The sequence below is a fragment of the Cibotium barometz genome, chromosome 12 (genome assembly GCF_041138505.1).
Source record: "Cibotium barometz isolate CiBa-2024 chromosome 12, ASM4113850v1, whole genome shotgun sequence".
Classification (NCBI taxonomy): domain Eukaryota; kingdom Viridiplantae; phylum Streptophyta; class Polypodiopsida; order Cyatheales; family Cibotiaceae; genus Cibotium; species Cibotium barometz.
This window is the reverse complement of record NC_141057.1, coordinates 48,511,630-48,528,863: the sequence shown is the minus strand read 5'-3', so window position 1 is coordinate 48,528,863 and position 17,234 is coordinate 48,511,630. Positions and strand designations below refer to the sequence as shown.

Here is a 17,234-nt window from a genome sequence, read left to right as displayed (position 1 = left end):
GATCTCCTTCTCTTTCAAAAGTTTAATAGTCTCAAGCTAAACAATACGAGGAGTATTTAGAAATTGGGTTTATAGCTAAGGAGTTTTGACATATTCATCAACTTATCCTTTCTTAATTTATGTGGAACACCACGCTCTCTTGAATCTCCTTAATAACCTTGGTTGAGCTAAAGGATATCAAGGTGGATCTTGCTTTTGGTGGAGTTTGATTTCCAAAATATGTGGAGGAAGAGAAGTGCCACTACTTCCTATATCAAGAGTGTATGAGTGAGCAAAATGCCATGGACACAAAAGAGTTACAAGGTTGTTATTCCATTATCAAGTTGATTGTTCTTAGGGATAAAGTGTATCTTGTCCACGGATGGTGTGAAGGTAGTGAGGATGTTTACACATCTAGGTGCCACCCACCATCAAAGAGTGCCAAAGAGTGGGAGGCACCTAAAGCACATGTGGCATTCTATGTCCAAGATTGCAAGCTACTGAATGAGATGTTGCCAATCTTGTAGGTGTGTAAACACCTACAAGATTGCAAGCTACTGAATGAGATGTTGCCAGTCTTGTAGGTGTGTAAACACCTTGAATCTAACAATAGCCGGGTGGATAAGGCAGTGACCTTTCTCCCCTCAGGATGCGGGTTCGCCCATCCCTCTCACACCACAGAAAGGGTGTGTGTGATCCTCTCTCAAAAACATAAAAATCAAAAGCCCTGAATCTACACTCATTTTTTTTTTGGACAAAAATAGTTATATATTTATAAACAACCGGCTAGTATTCCATATCATTTTTATCATCATTTTCCCTCTTTACAACCATGGGAGTGTACAGCCAGTACCTGGAGTAACATCTTTTTCAACTGTGGATTGGAAGCTTCCATCGCGGAAGAAATGTGGCAGGCATTGTGTTGCGCGAACAGCTGCAGCTGCATGTACCATCATCCGCTGCACTTGGGGAGAGCACTCTCTCTCACCCACTCAGTGACCAGCAGGCGATTAGTCCAGCTGCCTCGGCTCGCCTCCCGACGTTTTGGCCCCACCATCAACAAGCGGCCTCTCTGCTGCGTCGTCAACAAGCCCTCTGCTGTGGTGGAAGAGTCTCCAGCCAAAAGCTCGCCGCCGGAAACAGAACGTGAGGACCCCCGTAAGCGCAGCACTCCACGGCCTCCCACCTCCGACATCGAAGAAATACGACGCCTCCGCTGGAAGAAGGTCATGCATCTACAATTCCCACACATTTCGCTTTGGAACTGGCCCTTTTTTACACACACACACACACACACACAAGTTGTTATATCAACAAGAGTCATTATGTTATGACTGCATGCCTCAATTGTGATGTCAACAAGCGTCATTATGGATGCTTTTAGTCTCAAGTGATGCTTGCATCATCCATTTCAGAATCATCGAGCATGATAATTCCACTATGCTCTCCATTGAGTGCGTTAGTGGAGGTTCCATTTGATGTTTGATGCTCCTTTGAACAGATGAAAGGCTTTACAGGAGTAGAATAAACTCAATTAATATCCTTTATCTTGGAGGTAGCACGGTTGGTAGGCTTTGGGGCCATCAATGATGGTTCATTTGTTAGAAGTCATCTCCTGTCTTTCTGTAGACACCAGGGCCTTTGTTGTGGGTGTGCTCGCCCTTGTAGGTGTTGTTCTCATTTTTCCTCACTCCCCGTATTTTTTCCCTATTTTTTCTTGGCATGGGAGGCTGCCCTGTGATGGCAGGAGGACCTAGTTGTTGGCCGACTGCATCAGTATGCTTGTGTTCACATTGTGGAGCTGGCCGACTGGTCTGGACAAGTCGTGGACCTTTTTATGCAGGCCGGCTGCTGTGTGCAGGTCGTGGGCTCCTTTGGTGTCCTGTTGATTGTCCCTGATGCAGGCCGACTGCATGCTTGGGGCCATATAAAATGGCCCCACAGCCCCTTGCCATTGTTGTATCATTACGGGATCTTCTTTGTGTATATAGAGCAGAGTTACACGCCTCTCTCTCTCTCTCTCTCTCTCTCTCTCTCTCTCTCTCTCTCTCGTGCTGTTGTTTTATGCATTGCGTTTGCTCTTGTGTTCCCAGATCTGGTCATCATCTCCGCTGCGTGTTCTGACATGGTATCAGAGCCCTAGGCTCTAGATAGTTCTTGGGATTTGTGTGAGCAAGAGGGGGATTGTTGGGTTGCTGATTGGTGGATTGTACGGGACTGTTTGGGAAGAGGAGAAGCAAGAGGACGGCGGGCTGATTTACTGGACAGCCACTTGCGGGTGTAAGTTCTTCTTTGTTTCCACCCACCCACCCCTTTTCAGAGTACATCCTCGCAATGGCAGATTTGTTAGAGATGGCTGAGAGGCATGTGAAGATCCCTACACTCCCCACGTTCCCGGTGGACCGTCAGTTGGACGGGAACAATTACGGCATATGGAAGGTTATGATGGAATCTATTATGGAGTTTTACGACCTCGCTGATTTCATTGTTGTTGGGGTTCCACGGCCGGAAGTAGAGGAAGGGGAGGTGCCGTCGATCTGAAAGGACCGGGAGGCACAAGCACAGGCACAGATGTGGGATCGTGTCAACGCCATGGTCCGTTCGTTTATCTTTCTCAACTGCCCACCGCAGGTAATCAATCATGTAAAGCATATGACGCTGGCAAAAGGTATATGGCAGCATTTGGCTTCTCTTTACAGCAAGGTATCGCCCATGAAGAGGATTTCCTTGGAGGTACAGATGCGGGTTATGAGCCCTGCAAAGTCGTTGACGATGCGGGAGCATATTGACAAGCTGCAGGCTTTTCAACAGGAAGTTCTTCAGGCTGGGAAGGAGATATCGTCAGAGGACATGGCCATAACATTGCTGTCGCATTTGCCCTCTCAGTAGCATTTTACTCGTCTTTGATTACCAATGGCAGGCTCAACACCATCACGTGGGAGGAGCTTGTGTCCATGGTCTTGGACCAGGAGGAATGATTCACGAACCCTCCTCAGGGTGGAGGTTCGGAGGCCTTAACTGGCCAACGATCGAAAGGCCGTAACACGGGTAAAGGGAAGGCTTCATCGGAGAAGTCTTCTCAGAAGAAGTCTGTCTCGCTGACCGCGAGAAACTAAAGGCAGAGAGGACCTGTAATGATTGTGGCGACGAGAAAGGCCACTATTGGAGGCAGTGTCCCAAGCGGAAGACCGAGAAGGGTAAAGATTCCTCAGCAGCAATCATGAAGACTCCGGCTTTTGTGCACCTGGAGGTTATGGACACCGATGTTTCATTTTCTCCAGGCAGGGAGGAGGAGGATGGAGGATTCTCCGCAACGGATACTCGGGAGTGGATTCTAGACAGTGGTGCTTCCAGGCACATGACTCCTTCCCGTTCGTATTTACAGGGTCTCTGCAGGTATTCTGGTCCCATTCTTACTGGGGATACATCCACTATCCCAGTTTACAGTGAGGGCAGGTTGGAGATAGTTCTCGATGGCAGAGGGGGGAAGCATTCCTCCCAGGTGTTGTATGTTCCGTCACTTGGTTTTCATCTGTTGTCAGTGCATCAGGTTTGCAAGACTGGCGTACGAGTGGAGTTTGATGAGCATTTTGTTGCTCTCCGGGACAAAGCAACAAGCCAGGTGGTTTGGGAAGGCGGAGTGGAGAATGGAGTTTATAAGCTTTTAGCACTCTTTCTCCCAGGTCCTCAAGTTTGTGATAAGTGGCAGTCTGGTAATGGCCACTTAAGTGTGGATACGTTGCAGGTGCAGGCTTTCCGGGACCAGATGGTGAATAGCTTGCCAATTGATGGCAGCAGTTGGCAGAAACTTTCCAGTACTGATGTTGGTGGTTCTTGTGTTCGTCAGTTAGAGGAAACTGAACAGGTAACTTATGCTCTGATGTCTCGTAATATTCGGGACAAAGAAACTACTGTAGATGAGGATGTTCTTTCCACGGGGACCTCTCGGAAAGCCAGGCAGGTTGCAGTTGATTACTTGCAGAAGGAGGTGGATTCTCCAGGCTTTGTGGTTCTGAATTCAGAGGAGGTGGTCAACAGGTTTCAGAAGGCCTTGCGTGGTCTTCAGCAGGTTTCCAGGACTTGGCTTTGCACCGGAATAGGTGTTGATCCTTGTGAGCAGTGTGATGCCTTTTTGACTCATAAGCAAAATGGTGCATTGATTTGGTTGATGGACACCAGATTGGACGGGAGCTTCCTGATGAGGCAGTTGAGCTCATGGTTGCAGATGACTCTTTGGGAGGCAGGATTGCGTATCTTGTGGTTTCTGCGGCATGTGAAGGATCATGGACTCTTTTACACAGGAGGGGGATTGATTGATGGAGTCTGACTCCACGGTTGGAGTGACTCAGTTTGGGGAGGAGATCCGGACACGAGGAGATCTACTTCAGGCCCAGGAGCAGTTTTATAGAGTAGTAAGAGACAATCATCTTTTGCCTTGTTGTCAATAAAGGCAGAGCCGACCAGAAGGATCGTCCTCTTTTCAGTCACGACGTCCTCAGTCCTTCCAACCACGCAATTCAGATCGTGGACGAGACCAAGGATGTGACCAATCTTGCAATCCTCGTCCTTCCACTGTCCCTTCTGGACAGAATCAATAAAAGACAGGATTGTGGACAATTTGCAATGGACCTCATCGTTGGTTTGAGTGCCTCAAAAGACCAACCCATCGACACTTCCTAGGAGAAACCCCGAGTTGTTGACAAAGGAAAGCGTGCGGTTAATCACCATGCTATTGCACCTGCTTCGGTGGTCACCGCTACTGCCATAGCTCAATCTGCCTCTTATGCTGAACCCTCCACTTCTGAGGAGAAACCCCCAGTTGTTGACAAAGGAAAGCGTGCGGTTAATCACCATGCTATTGCACCTGCTTCGGTGGTCACCGCTACTGCCATAGCTCAATCTGCCTCTTCACCATTACCCTAGCGGTCTACTCAGGTTTTGGTTCTTCAAGGTTCTATTTCCAAACCCTATTCATGTGCTCATTGACAGTGGGTGTTCCATAACTTTGTGGAAACCACCTTGACCCAGAGATTGAAGATTCAGACTTCTCAAAGTGCTGTTATTTATGAAGTAGAGCTTGCCAATGGTTCCACATCCTTGTGTAACACCGTTGCCAAACATCTCTCCTTTCGAATTCAGCACTGTGTGAAGTGGGGACTTGGAGATGACCTAAAGATGTCGGCTGTGTACAGGAGCTGTCGGCTGAACCAAAGGACACAGGAGGTGTCGGCTGAGGTGGCTGCAGGCGCATCTTCATGTTGGGATTTAGTATCCCGTCGGTTGGCCAGCTTCCCAAGGAATCCAAAGGCCTATAAATAGGCAAAGAGGCTCCTCATTGTAATCATTCACTCCCATAAGGGGTGGGTCCTTAGGGTCCATATTAGGACTAGACTTTTGGGTGTCTTATCACCTTTTGTATGAAGGCAGCCTAGGGCTGTAGATTTAGGTACCTTTTTGTACCATCAGAATATACTGAATTTCCAGCCTCTCTCTCTCTCTCTCTCTCTCTCTCTCTCTCTCTCTCTCTCTTCATGTCTGCGTTTTGCATCAGCATGTTTCCAGTGGTGTTTAGGGCTGAAAGAAGACCCCCAGAGCTTTCGCGTGTTACAAGTTGACCATGCTATTGATCTCCTTTCTGGTAGTGCTTCCCCTACTCGTGCTCCATATTGAGTTTCTGTATATCATCAGATTCGCATTCGCGACGGTGATGAATCTCAGGAGAGACAGCGACAACTCACTGAACTTTTGGAGAAAAGACATATTCGACCAAGCAAAAGCCCTTTTGGAGCTCCAATACTTTCGGTGAAAAAGAAGGATAACTCTATGCGCCTTTGCATCGACTATCGCGCCCTTAATAAGTTGACTATCAAGAATAAGTATCCTCTTCCGCGCATTGATGAATTGTTTGATCAATTACTCCATGCAAAGGTCTTCTCCAAAATTGATCTTAAGTCTGGATATCATCAGATTCACATTCGCGACGGTGATGAATATAAGACAGCTTTTCGCACAAAATATGGTCATTATGAGTACCTGGTTATGCCATTCGGGTTAACCAATGCCCCTGTAACATTTCTGATGAATGATCTTTTTCGTCCTTTTCTGAACAAGTTTGTTATTATCTATCTTGACGACATCTTGGTGTTTAGTCGTAATATGGATGACCACAAGGCACATCTTAAGATCGTTTTCCAGGTGCTTCGTGACAGTGCTCTTTACATTAATCTAGGCAAAAGTGAATTCTTCAAGACATTCTTAGAGTACCTCGGACATCATGTTTCAGTTGATGGTATTTCTGTGGATCCAAAGAAAATACAGGTTATTGTCAATTGGCCAACTTCCACAAACATCCATGATGTTCGTTCTTTCTTGGGACTTGCCAACTTCTATCACGCAAAGGTTCATCGATTTTTAGAAATAGCTGCTCCTCTTACAAAACTTTAAAGTCCGCTCCTGCATTCAAGCGGACTGAAGACGCAACTCAAGCTTTTGAAAGTTTAAAGACAACTTTGACCACAACTCCTGTCATGGCTATTCCTGACCCTACTCTCCCCTTTGATGTTTATACGGATGCTTCCGATATTGCCACTAGTGCCGTCTTGATGCAACAAGGACGTGCTATTGCATTTGACAGTCATAAACACATAGTGACATGGGACGGGGGGAACGGACCCTAGGGACGGGGAACGCCTGGGACGGGGGCGGGACGCCCGCGGGACGGAGGAACGGGGACGGCAGCCAGGAAGCGCAACGGGGACGCCGGGAACGCGTCCCGGGAACGTTCCGGGAACGGCGTTCCCTGTCCGTACGGGAACGGTCAAACTGGCCGTTGCGCAGTTTTTGACCGTTGGGCGGGGCTTCAACGGCTCTCTCTCCTAGCCGTTTGGTGATGCGCATGGCTGAAGCTCTCCCACATGGCTCCCCTTCTTCTATATAAGAGACCTCCATGCTCTCCTCAAGCCATCTCCTCTCCAAGCTCTCCCTCTCCAAGACCCAAGGCTCAAGGCTCAAGCTCTCCCTCTCCAAGCTCTCCTTCTCCAACATCCAAGCTCTCTCTCTCCAAGCTCACCCTCTTCAAGCTCTCCTTCTCCAACATCCAAGCTCTCCCTCTCCAAGCTCACCCTCTCCATTGTCCAAGCTCTCCTTCTCCAACATCTCCATCCCAATTCTCCATCTTGACTCTTTCTCAAGCTCTACCATCCATCTCAAGCTCTACTCTAGTCTCTAGAGTCTATCACTATGGCATCCTCTTCTCAAACCCCTTCCTCTCCTCAACCCGGGTCCGCCGCCGCCTCCACTACTTCAACACCCGCTCCATCACGAAGAAGGAGGCCCGCCGTACATCGATGGAGTTGGTGGGATGAGGTAGAGTGCTCACAATACGGTCAAGGGGGTGGTTCAAGACCATGGGTATGTAAGCTTTGCGGCTACAAGCGAACCGGCGGTGCCCACAAAGTGCGTGCTCACTTCTTGCATGAGCCCGGCAACGAAGTGCAATTTTGCAAGGAGGTTTCGGCCGAGAAGAAGAAGGAGCTCCTTGAAAAGCTTGTGGTTTATGAGGCGGCCGAGTTGGCAAAACGCAATCCTCAAGTGGCCGTCGACCCCACATCCTTTGTGAGGACATCAACGCCGCATGTACCTCGTTCATCAAGAGAGGCATCCGCTTCCCGGGGACGCCAAAGTACGCTTGATGAGAATTGGAACCCTCAATTGAAAGAGGAGGTGGACATGGCGGTGGCACGATTCTTCTTTCATGACCACATAGCATTTCGGGCGGCACGGTAAGTCCTTGGCACTATGCTCATGTACTATTCAAAATTCAAATATCATGCTCTAAACTTTAAACTTTAAAGACTAAAACTTAAAAGACTAAATGATGGTAAAAATCTGAATTTTGTTTGTGTTTTGCATATGGTGTTTTGGATAGATCTCCATACTTTCGGTCCATGTGCAAATTGATAGCGGAGTATGGACCCTCTTATGTTCCCCCCTCTTCGGAGACCATCCGCACCTCTCTCCTTGACAAGGAGAAGGCAAGCGTGGAGGTGGCGGCCAACCACATGAAAGAGCAATGGGCTGAAAATGGTGTTACCCTCGTCGTTGATGGGTGGAGTGACACTAGAAAGCGCTCCATCCATGGAGTTGTTGCCTACTCACGAGGGGAGACATACTTTGTCGACTCCCATGATGCTTCCGGGACGGGGAAGAGTGCCGAGATACTTGCTGCGGAGTGGGCAACAACACTAGAGACGGTGGGGGCGGAGAATGTCATTGCCATATGTGCGGATGGAGAACCGGCAAATAGGGCGGCGGGGACAATTCTCCAAGCAACCTATCCTCGCATCACCGTGTGCTTTTGCATGGCCCATTGCCTCAACAACCTTATCAAAGACATAGGGGCCTTGGATTGGGTTGCACCTGTCATTGAGGGTGCCAACAAAATAGTGACCTTTGTCCTCAACCATCACAGGGTGCAGCACGAGTTTTCCAAGAAGTCAAGCCTCTCTCTTCTTAAGTATTCCGAGACGAGGTTTGCATTCAACTTTCTCATGCTAGGCCGCTTGTGTACATGTAGCGGGGCATTGAGGGGACTCTTCCTCAGTGATGAGTTTGCACGCACTTCAGAGGCTTCCACGACGGTCGGCAAATTTTGCAGGGAAAGGGCGGATGATGCGGCATGGTGGGAGGAGGCCAAGGCGCTTGTGGAGATGGTGCAACCGATTATTGATCTCCTTAGGGTGGTGGATTCCACTCAACCATGCATTGGCAAAGTGTATGAGGCAATGGATCGCATGACAGAGAAGCTAAAAGCAATGTTCAAAGTCAAGCCTCACTATAAACAGGTCAAATCCCTATGTTTGAAAAGGTGGCAAGCCTACCACTCTCCCCTCCATGCTGCTGCCTACATTGTTGATCCTGAGTTTCAAGGCAAAGGGCAACACAAGGACAAAGAGGTGAGCAAAGGCCTTCGACAAACCTTGGATCGCCTTTACACTAGTGAGGAGGATCGCCGCACAATCAAGGACCAATTGCAGATTTATAGAGAGAAGCGGGGGGCTTTTGGTTTGGCAGATGCACAGGCGGACCGCTTCAAGGTAGGGTCTGCACTTTGGTGGGAGGATTATGGTGCGGAAACTCCAAAGTTGCATGAATTTGCTGTGCGCGTACTCTCACAGGCTTGCAGTAGCAGTTGCCTAGAGCAACTCTGGTCAGTTTATAGCCACATTGCCTCTAAGAAGAGGAACCGCCTTGGTGTACAGCGTGCAAATGATTTGGTGTTTGTCAGTGCCAACTTGCGAATGCTTTGCAAGGGCTTGACAAAGAAGGCAGATCCTTTCACCGAATGGGAGCAGGCACAGCAGGACCCACATCTCTCTGATCAGCAGAGGGCCGAGATTTTAGAGGAGCTTGAGGTTGTGCCCGAGGCATTGTCCCCCCCACCTCCCCCTCCCCTCCCACTTGAGGACCAGCCTATGGAGGACTTCACCGAGGAGGTCACGATTGATCTTCACCCTTTTCACCCTCTTGCCTAGTCTCTTGACTCTTGAGTCTTGTATCTTGGCACTTAGTCATTTTGCCTTGAGTGTACACCCTCCTTGGGCCTTTCATTATGCCATTTGGCATTTTTGTTTAGATTGATCATTGTACACTCACTTTTGTTTATCACGCCATCGGCGCCCCATTATAGTTTTTTGCTAATACGACTATGCATTTCAATTTTCTCCTCTTTTTGGTGCAATTTTGTGCTTAATGTCTTGGTTTCTAAGTGTAAATCAAGTGTGTTAAAAAAATTTGCAAAAAAACAATCGTTTTCAGATTGCCGTTTTTTCCACCGTCCCCGGGACGGCCTTTTGCCCCGTTCCCGTCCCGTTCCCCGTCCCCGTCCCCGTCCCCGTTCCCCGTCCCATGTTTCTATGCATAAACACTCTGCGATTCAAGTAAGATACCTAGTATATGACAAGGAATTTTTGGCTATTGTTCATGCCTATCGTGCATAGAAACATTATCTCCTTCGTGCGGATTCAGTGGTGAAAACAGATCATCATTCTTTGAAATACATCTTCACGCAGCCAGTTATGAATGCTAGGCAAGCGCGTTGGGTTGAATTCTTAGCTAATTTTCATATGACAATTGAGTATGTTCTTGGTCTTACCAATGTGGTTGTGGATGCTCTCGGTCGTATGTCGCCAGCTTCGGTCTTGGCTATTTCTATAGTTGAAATGGATATACCTCAAAGTTTTAAGGATTGTTATTCAAAGGATCGTGTTTTTGGAAATGCATTTCGAATTCTCAATTCTCAGAATGCAACTCCTCTAGAATTGAAGATTTATGGAGCATATACATTGGTGGATGTTATTATATTATCAGGATCGTATTTGTGTACCTCATGAAGAGTCTTGGTGAAAGAACATCACGAGGTCACTTATACTGCACATCGAGGCATCAACATGTCACATGCACTCCGCACTCAGTGCATGGTGACAAACTGGCTCATCATCAGCAGTGCAACATTTGTACATTATTAGAATCCAGTAGGATGATATTTGTCGTACGCCGTGATCCCATTGTACATCCTCAGTCCAGGATAAGTCAGGCGCACGAGCTACATAGGTCATTCCTCAGCCTTAGCGGGTCAATCAGTCAGTCAGTCAAGTCCCTTAACCCACTTGGAGAGAATCATTCATGCATGTAGAGTCAGTAGAAGCCTTAGGGTTTGCATCAGAAAGCACTCTGCATTTTGCATAACATGCATTCATATGCCTGTGCATCATTTAGAACATCTCAGAAGCCTTAGGAAATTTACTAGGATTTATCCAGTATTTTTTTAATATTTTATGATATTTTATTAGCATTTAATGCCATTTATAAACATAAAGTTTATTAAATTATGACCAGCCAACTTGACCAACCCCTATCTAGTATAAATAGGCATGCATGGTGCTTAGAAGACCATTCAGCCTTCAGTAAGCTAGGCGCCTTCCTTCTCAGCACTAGGAGCATTCCCTGCCTTTAGCCTAGACTGGTCCCTGCCTTTGGAGCTTGTGTTTGTGCTTTCAGCCTTCCTTGCAGCTTAACGCAGCCCCTTCTTGTAGTCTATTCAGCATACAGTAGCCCCAGAGTCAGCAGGCGCAACTATTGTACCTTAACGCAGCCATCTTTGCCAAAACGCAGCAGTTCAGGTCCAGCCATCTGCTCAGCTCTTAGGCGCCTGCATACATTCTTTTGCCAGGCCCCAAGACAGCAGTTTACATCTGCGTTTATGCATCTACCTTGGCCAGCAGCTGTTCAGGTTCACGTTTGTAGATCTACAGCCGTACAGCAGTGCGTTTCAGCCCTGCAGTCTGCATTTCAGTCCAGCATCAGTTCTACAATAGTATTTTGCCTTCTGTGCATCATCCATACATGCAACAGTCATCTGGTGAAGGTAACATATCATTCATAAGCATTTATTTACAGCATAGTTACATAGCTTAGAACAGTCCACCGTAGTCCTTTCTCAGCCTCAGGTGTGCAGCCCTTCCTTATGCCCTTGGGAAGAGTGCATAGGCTCGAGATCAGTTCATTGAGGTGTTTCTACAGCCGTGTATAGTTCAGTTAGGCTTCCTATCCTCCGAGATCTTGCGTTTGGCTTATCTACAGTCCACAGTCATTCTCTCTAAGTAATAAAGCAAATACTATCTCGTTATCGGGATAGGGGGCCCTTCAGTGGGTAATTTGGGACCCAATCTGGTGTACAGTTGTCATATATCTCTCTCTCATCTCTTTAAAGTTTGAAGTATTAAAATGGATTGCTAAACTCACGAAACTCAGGATACAGAAGACAGTGTGAGCATTTGTGTGACAGGATCTTCCAATACAAAGACTTCCGCTGCATATCACATTGGTATCAGATTCAGATTGTCCACACACTGTATCCTAGCGTGGGGGCATCCTTGGATGGTTAGATTGCGTTCCGGCACGACCACGGACTTCAGCATCATGTCTACAGAAGAGAGTACTTATCAGCCGGAAGACGTCTCCCCTGAAGGAGACCATGTTCTTCCGCCTATAGCAGACACCATAGCTCTTCTTAGAGCTCAGAACCAACTGCTCATGGAGGGTCTCCAACTCTTGGAGGCAGCAGTAGCACGTCCCCCTCCGCCTCCAACAGCACCCGACTACATCTCCCTCTTCTTTCAAATGGAACAACAAAGGAGAGAGAATGAGGCCCGAAGGAAAGAAGAAAAAGTAGAAAGACGGGACTATGAGGAAGCTCAACGCAGGATCGACGAAGACCGGTGTCAGGCTGAACTCACTGCTCGAGAACACCAACAGGAGCTTGATCGAGAACATATGTTACTTGAGTACCAACGGGAAAAGGAGGCCATACGCTTGAGGTATCAGTAGCTCTCCTCAGTCTCCCCAGTCATAGGTGTCACCAGCCCGCAGTCCGCAGCAGCATCAACCACCGTCATTTGCAGTCAACCAAACTTCAGTAAGTATGATGGTAAGTGTGATCATTCATCAGTTAATCAATTTATTCATCAGTTTAATGCTCATTTTCCATTAGCTAGGATCACGGACCCACAAGATAAAGTCCACTTAGCGGCTCCCCATCTCACTGGTGAGGCAGTCACTTGGTGGCAGCATTGGTCTAGTATTCATACAGACCAGGCCACAGGTGTCACAGCCTTCAATTGGAACATCTTTGTCCACGACCTGAAGACCAGATTTCTCCCGCCCCTGTACATGACCAGTCTGAAAGATGAGTTCTATGGACTCAGACAAAACGGATCCCAAGCGCTTCAGTTTTCCGGTAAGGTTATTACTTTAGCACAGCAATTAGGGTTATTTGCGTAGGCTAAGATGGAGCAATTCATTCGTGGATTGGACTCAACATTCGGTTCATAGTTCGTAACTTTGAACCAAGTACATATGACCGGGCTTTGACTCTAGCTCAAAATGAAGAAATGAAGATGAACGGAGGCAAGCCCAAGCAGTCATCACAGTCCAGTATCAAACCCCAACAGGGGAAGGGTAATTCATTTTCTAAAGACACTAAGACAGACACTAGTCCTAGCTCTAGTTCAGAGGGTAAGGAATCCAAACCTAAGAAAACCCCTGAGGAAAAGGCTCAAGCAGGCATTACTGGAGGTTATCTTCCTCCAGAGGAGCAAAAGAGGTATCAGTCAGAAAACAGACGTTTTTTCTGTCATACCATTGGGCATGGTAAGAAGGATTGTCCAAAAAGACAAGTGGAGCAAGCCTCCAAAGAGCCTTTTGCTACAGTTGCCGCAGTATCTCCCACTCCTTCAGACCCGCCTGCTACCACCAATGGAGTTCAGATCTTACCTTCTATGCATTCCATGCCATCCGCGGTACTTGATGCTAAGCAGGAGGGTGAGGCAACAACCACACAGAAAAGCCTAATCCGAGCTTATGGCTCTGCCAAGGACTGACAGTTCATCATCCTTTTTGACATGGGCAGTTCTGAGGATGCCATCTCTCCCCAGTTGGCTACCAACATGAGCTGTACCTTAGTGCCCTATCATTTGGAGGTAGACGGGTTTACACTTGGTCTTCGCACCCACATATCTCAACAGGCACAACAGTTTTCTTTTCAAGTTCAAAAGGCCTCATTCTAGCGAGATTTCATTGTCTCTCCTCTTTTGGGATGTGGCATGATCTTAGGAATCCAGTGGTTTCGTCAGTATGAACCTATTCCCAATTGGGGGTAGGACACCTTTATCATCTCTAAAGGTTTTCTTGAGCCTGTCATGATTCGGGAGGATAGAAGCATTCTTGGCGTTCCTATGATTTCTCATCTCCAGGCCCGACGAGCTATGTGCAAGGGAGCAGAAGGAGCATTGATTTATGCTCAGACAGCTTCTATCTCATCGATAACTGCTGTCTCATCATCTTCAGTCCCTCAGTTGGCAGATCTCCTTCCTCATTCAAACATTTTTAAGGATGATCTCCTACCCAGTATCCCACAATGTATTTTTGCATCAGTATGTTCCAGGATGTGTTTAGGGCTGAAAGAAGACTCCCAGAGCTTCCGCATGTAACATGAATGCCCCACCAAGGCCTTGTAGACAATTGCCCCTTATGAAGCTTGGAATGGTAGGAAGCCCTATGTGGCTCATTTACATGTTTTTGGTTGTCTTGCTTATGCTCTTGTGCTGAATAACAACGGAGTAAGCTGGATGATAAGGTGGTAAAATGTATTTTTGTGGAATACAACTCGGAAAGCAAAGGGTATAGACTCCACCATCCGCCCATAGAGCGGATTTTGGTGAGTAGAGGTGTTGTCTTTGTTGAGAACTCAGTTCAGGCCATGCTTTTATGTAAAAAATAGGTACAGGTGAAGCCCTTTGGAAGACGATTGCGAGCAGGAACATTCAGCCCTTTCTGTAGCAAATACAGGCGATGGCTCTCTCCAGTAGGTACATGCGACGACAAGTGTAGGCGACGACTCTCTTTCCATCAGGTACAAGCGACGATAGGTATAGGGGACGGCCAAACTCACTACACACACTCTTGCAACACACACATACACACACATGCCAAACAGTGAATGGACACAAAACCTTATGCAGTTGGAGAAAGAAAGTGTTACTCATTTTTAGCATTCTTTTGCAACACCTTCTCGGTTGATAGATAGCGCTTCTAGTGCTCGTGCTGAGCTGGTTTCTCATGTGGATGAAATCATGAATGTACAAGAAGTGCAAGATCTTGAAGGTCCTTTTTAGAATTAAAACTCAGCACTACAGTTCAATCATTGGGTCGATGGAAATCCCTAGGTTGGGATGGTTTAATTGTGGACTTCTTTCTTCAGTTTTGAGAAATACTGAAATAACCACTCTTGCTTATGATCAATCAATCATGATTACAGGATATTATGCCATCCCTTGGCAAGAAGGGTTAGTTAAATTGGTGCCGAAAAAACAAGTGTGTCCAAATATTTGTGATTGGCAACGTATTACATTGATGCTTGCGATCTATAAATTAATCACTAAGATGATAATTGCTAGGATCAAAACGATCTTGAATAGGGGTCTGCATTCAGGACAGTATGGTTTTGTCCTTAGAGGACAAATCATAGATAATATATGTAATGAATATATGGGAATAGAATATGCCAAGCATACTTAGCCTACCTATACCAGGGATCTCTAAGTGATGTAGCAAGATTCTCTCCTCATCCTACCAATCAAGTGTACACTACTAGTCTACCTTGCCCAATTTTTTTGATCTCTCAGCAACCCCATATGAAATGCTGAATGGACACGAAAGTTGCGAAGTATTGCGGGCATTTGGGATCTTCGTTGAGTAGGATTTCTATTTTTTGTCGAGCATTTGGGATTTTTCCTCAAGTTGGGGGGGGGGGACTCGTACCATACGATATCGTACGGAACCGTACGGTATGAATAGGTTCGTACCAGTATGAGATACAACCATGCATGGTAGTAGCAATACGTACAAAGTTTCGAACATGCTCATTTGGCAAATGGTAGCTACAACATTGGGATATTCCACGTGGATATGTGCACAACAAAATTCCTGGCTGCCCATACACAAGTAGATTGATTGCCGAGTGGAAGGCCTCTAGAGATGGGGAATTCATTGAGGCATGAAAATATACATTGCAGTAGAGATTTTGTTGCTTGGTTGGCGATTACAATAGCTCAACCATCTTATTTCTTGTCTATTAAAGGAATATGTATTGTGCAAGATGTCATATTCCCTAAGGGGCATGTTTTATCTTTCCTATCGGCTCAAAGAAGATGGGGTTTGGGTATGCACTAGAGACTTTCATGGCAGCAAATTAGAACCCAATTGCAGCCCTTCGAATGTGTTACATGACTCTCAACACAACAGACTGGAAGATTGGAAATTACAAAGACACGAGACTTGTTCCAGTAAAATTTCCTTTCTCACAAATCACTACACAACAAGAGTCTATAGATTGATCATTCCGTGGCCTTGGTTCTTGGAGCATGCAAACATGTTATGGCATATGAATAAGTTGGCAAAATGGTTGGAAGCAAACTTTGCAGAAAGTATGGAAAAGCAAACGGCCATTAAAACAACGAGTATTCTTCTGGAGATGTATTGCAGGAGTACTCCTATTGGCAAAAAGAAAGATTACTACTGCTCGATGTCCAAGGTGTTCATGCTGTAATGGACCATCCAGCACTTGCTATGGCGCTGTATTGGATTTTGCAAAGATTTCTTGGTACACATTTCTCCAAAAACATTCGGATCTTTGGCACATATGAGATGAGGCTAGCAAGATTGGCTCCTTCTTTTGAATGGACAAGATTTTGGGCTCTTTGGTGACTTTGGATTGCAATCGACTGGCTTTCTACTCATCCCCGATTGACAAGTATTGCTACGTCCATCAATCGATTGATAAGTATTGCCACGTCTGTCAATCGATTGGCTTTCTAGTCATGCCCAATTGACAGCTATTACTACTTCTGACGATCATTTCGCCAATCCTTAAATGACTGCCATCAGCTTTAATAGCTAGATCATTTACATCTATATATTTTTTTCCATTGTTTTTAGTTTTGTGAATTAATGAGAAACACTCTCTTGAGGGTGCTCCTCTGTGTTTGTACAGTAAAGTAATAGAATAGAAAAGATGATGCTTTCATGCATGATCCGGAGTAAGCCATTAGTGCCTTATGAGATTACCGTGGGTGAGTTTGGAGTCTCCTCCCCTTGGCCATATATGCCTTACAAAAAGGAAAATCGCTGGTATACAGTGGCAGTACAACAAGTACAATGGTTGGTATAGTAAGTACAATGGTTGGTACAGCAAGGCATCCTTTTGTAGAGGAAAGTGAAGTAGTGTAGAGACTCTCCATAGTACTTGTAGACAAGAATGTGAGCAACCAACATGGTAGAGGCTAGTTTGCAGCAATAGAGCCTGCTCAAATGAAGAGAGAGGGCTCCAATTTATAGATTTGGGACTCTCATGAGCTACAATTGCAAGTAAAAGCTATAATGACAAGTGGAGAGCTGAGGTGACAAGTGTGAGGCCACTTGTCTCACTTTGATCCACAGCCCTACCACATGTCCCAATATAAAAGGTGGTCCCCCCCAAAAACTTCATCATCTCTAAAAATATCTCAACTCATAGACTACCTGTGAAAGGTGCTATGGCAAGTCCCACCATTTGCTTAGCTTATGGACGTGTTTAATTGCATTAATGGTGAAGTGTTTTATGAAACCCTTGCCCACCCCGATTTACATCTTTAGACTAC

General features: G+C 46.3%; 1 protein-coding gene across 2 annotated transcripts in view; it reads left to right on the top strand.

Annotated features, from left to right (window-relative positions):
• Positions 1–780: 780 nt before the first annotated feature.
• Positions 781–17,234, top strand: part of LOC147633522 (uncharacterized) — a 54,428-nt gene continuing 37,974 nt past the window's right edge. For both annotated transcript variants that reach the window (XM_086806613.1, XM_086806612.1), the window contains exon 1: positions 781–1,205. In XM_086806613.1, coding sequence (XP_086662739.1) covers positions 885–1,205 — 321 coding nt within the window. In that variant the 5' untranslated portion in view covers positions 781–884. The remainder of the gene's footprint in view (positions 1,206–17,234) is intronic.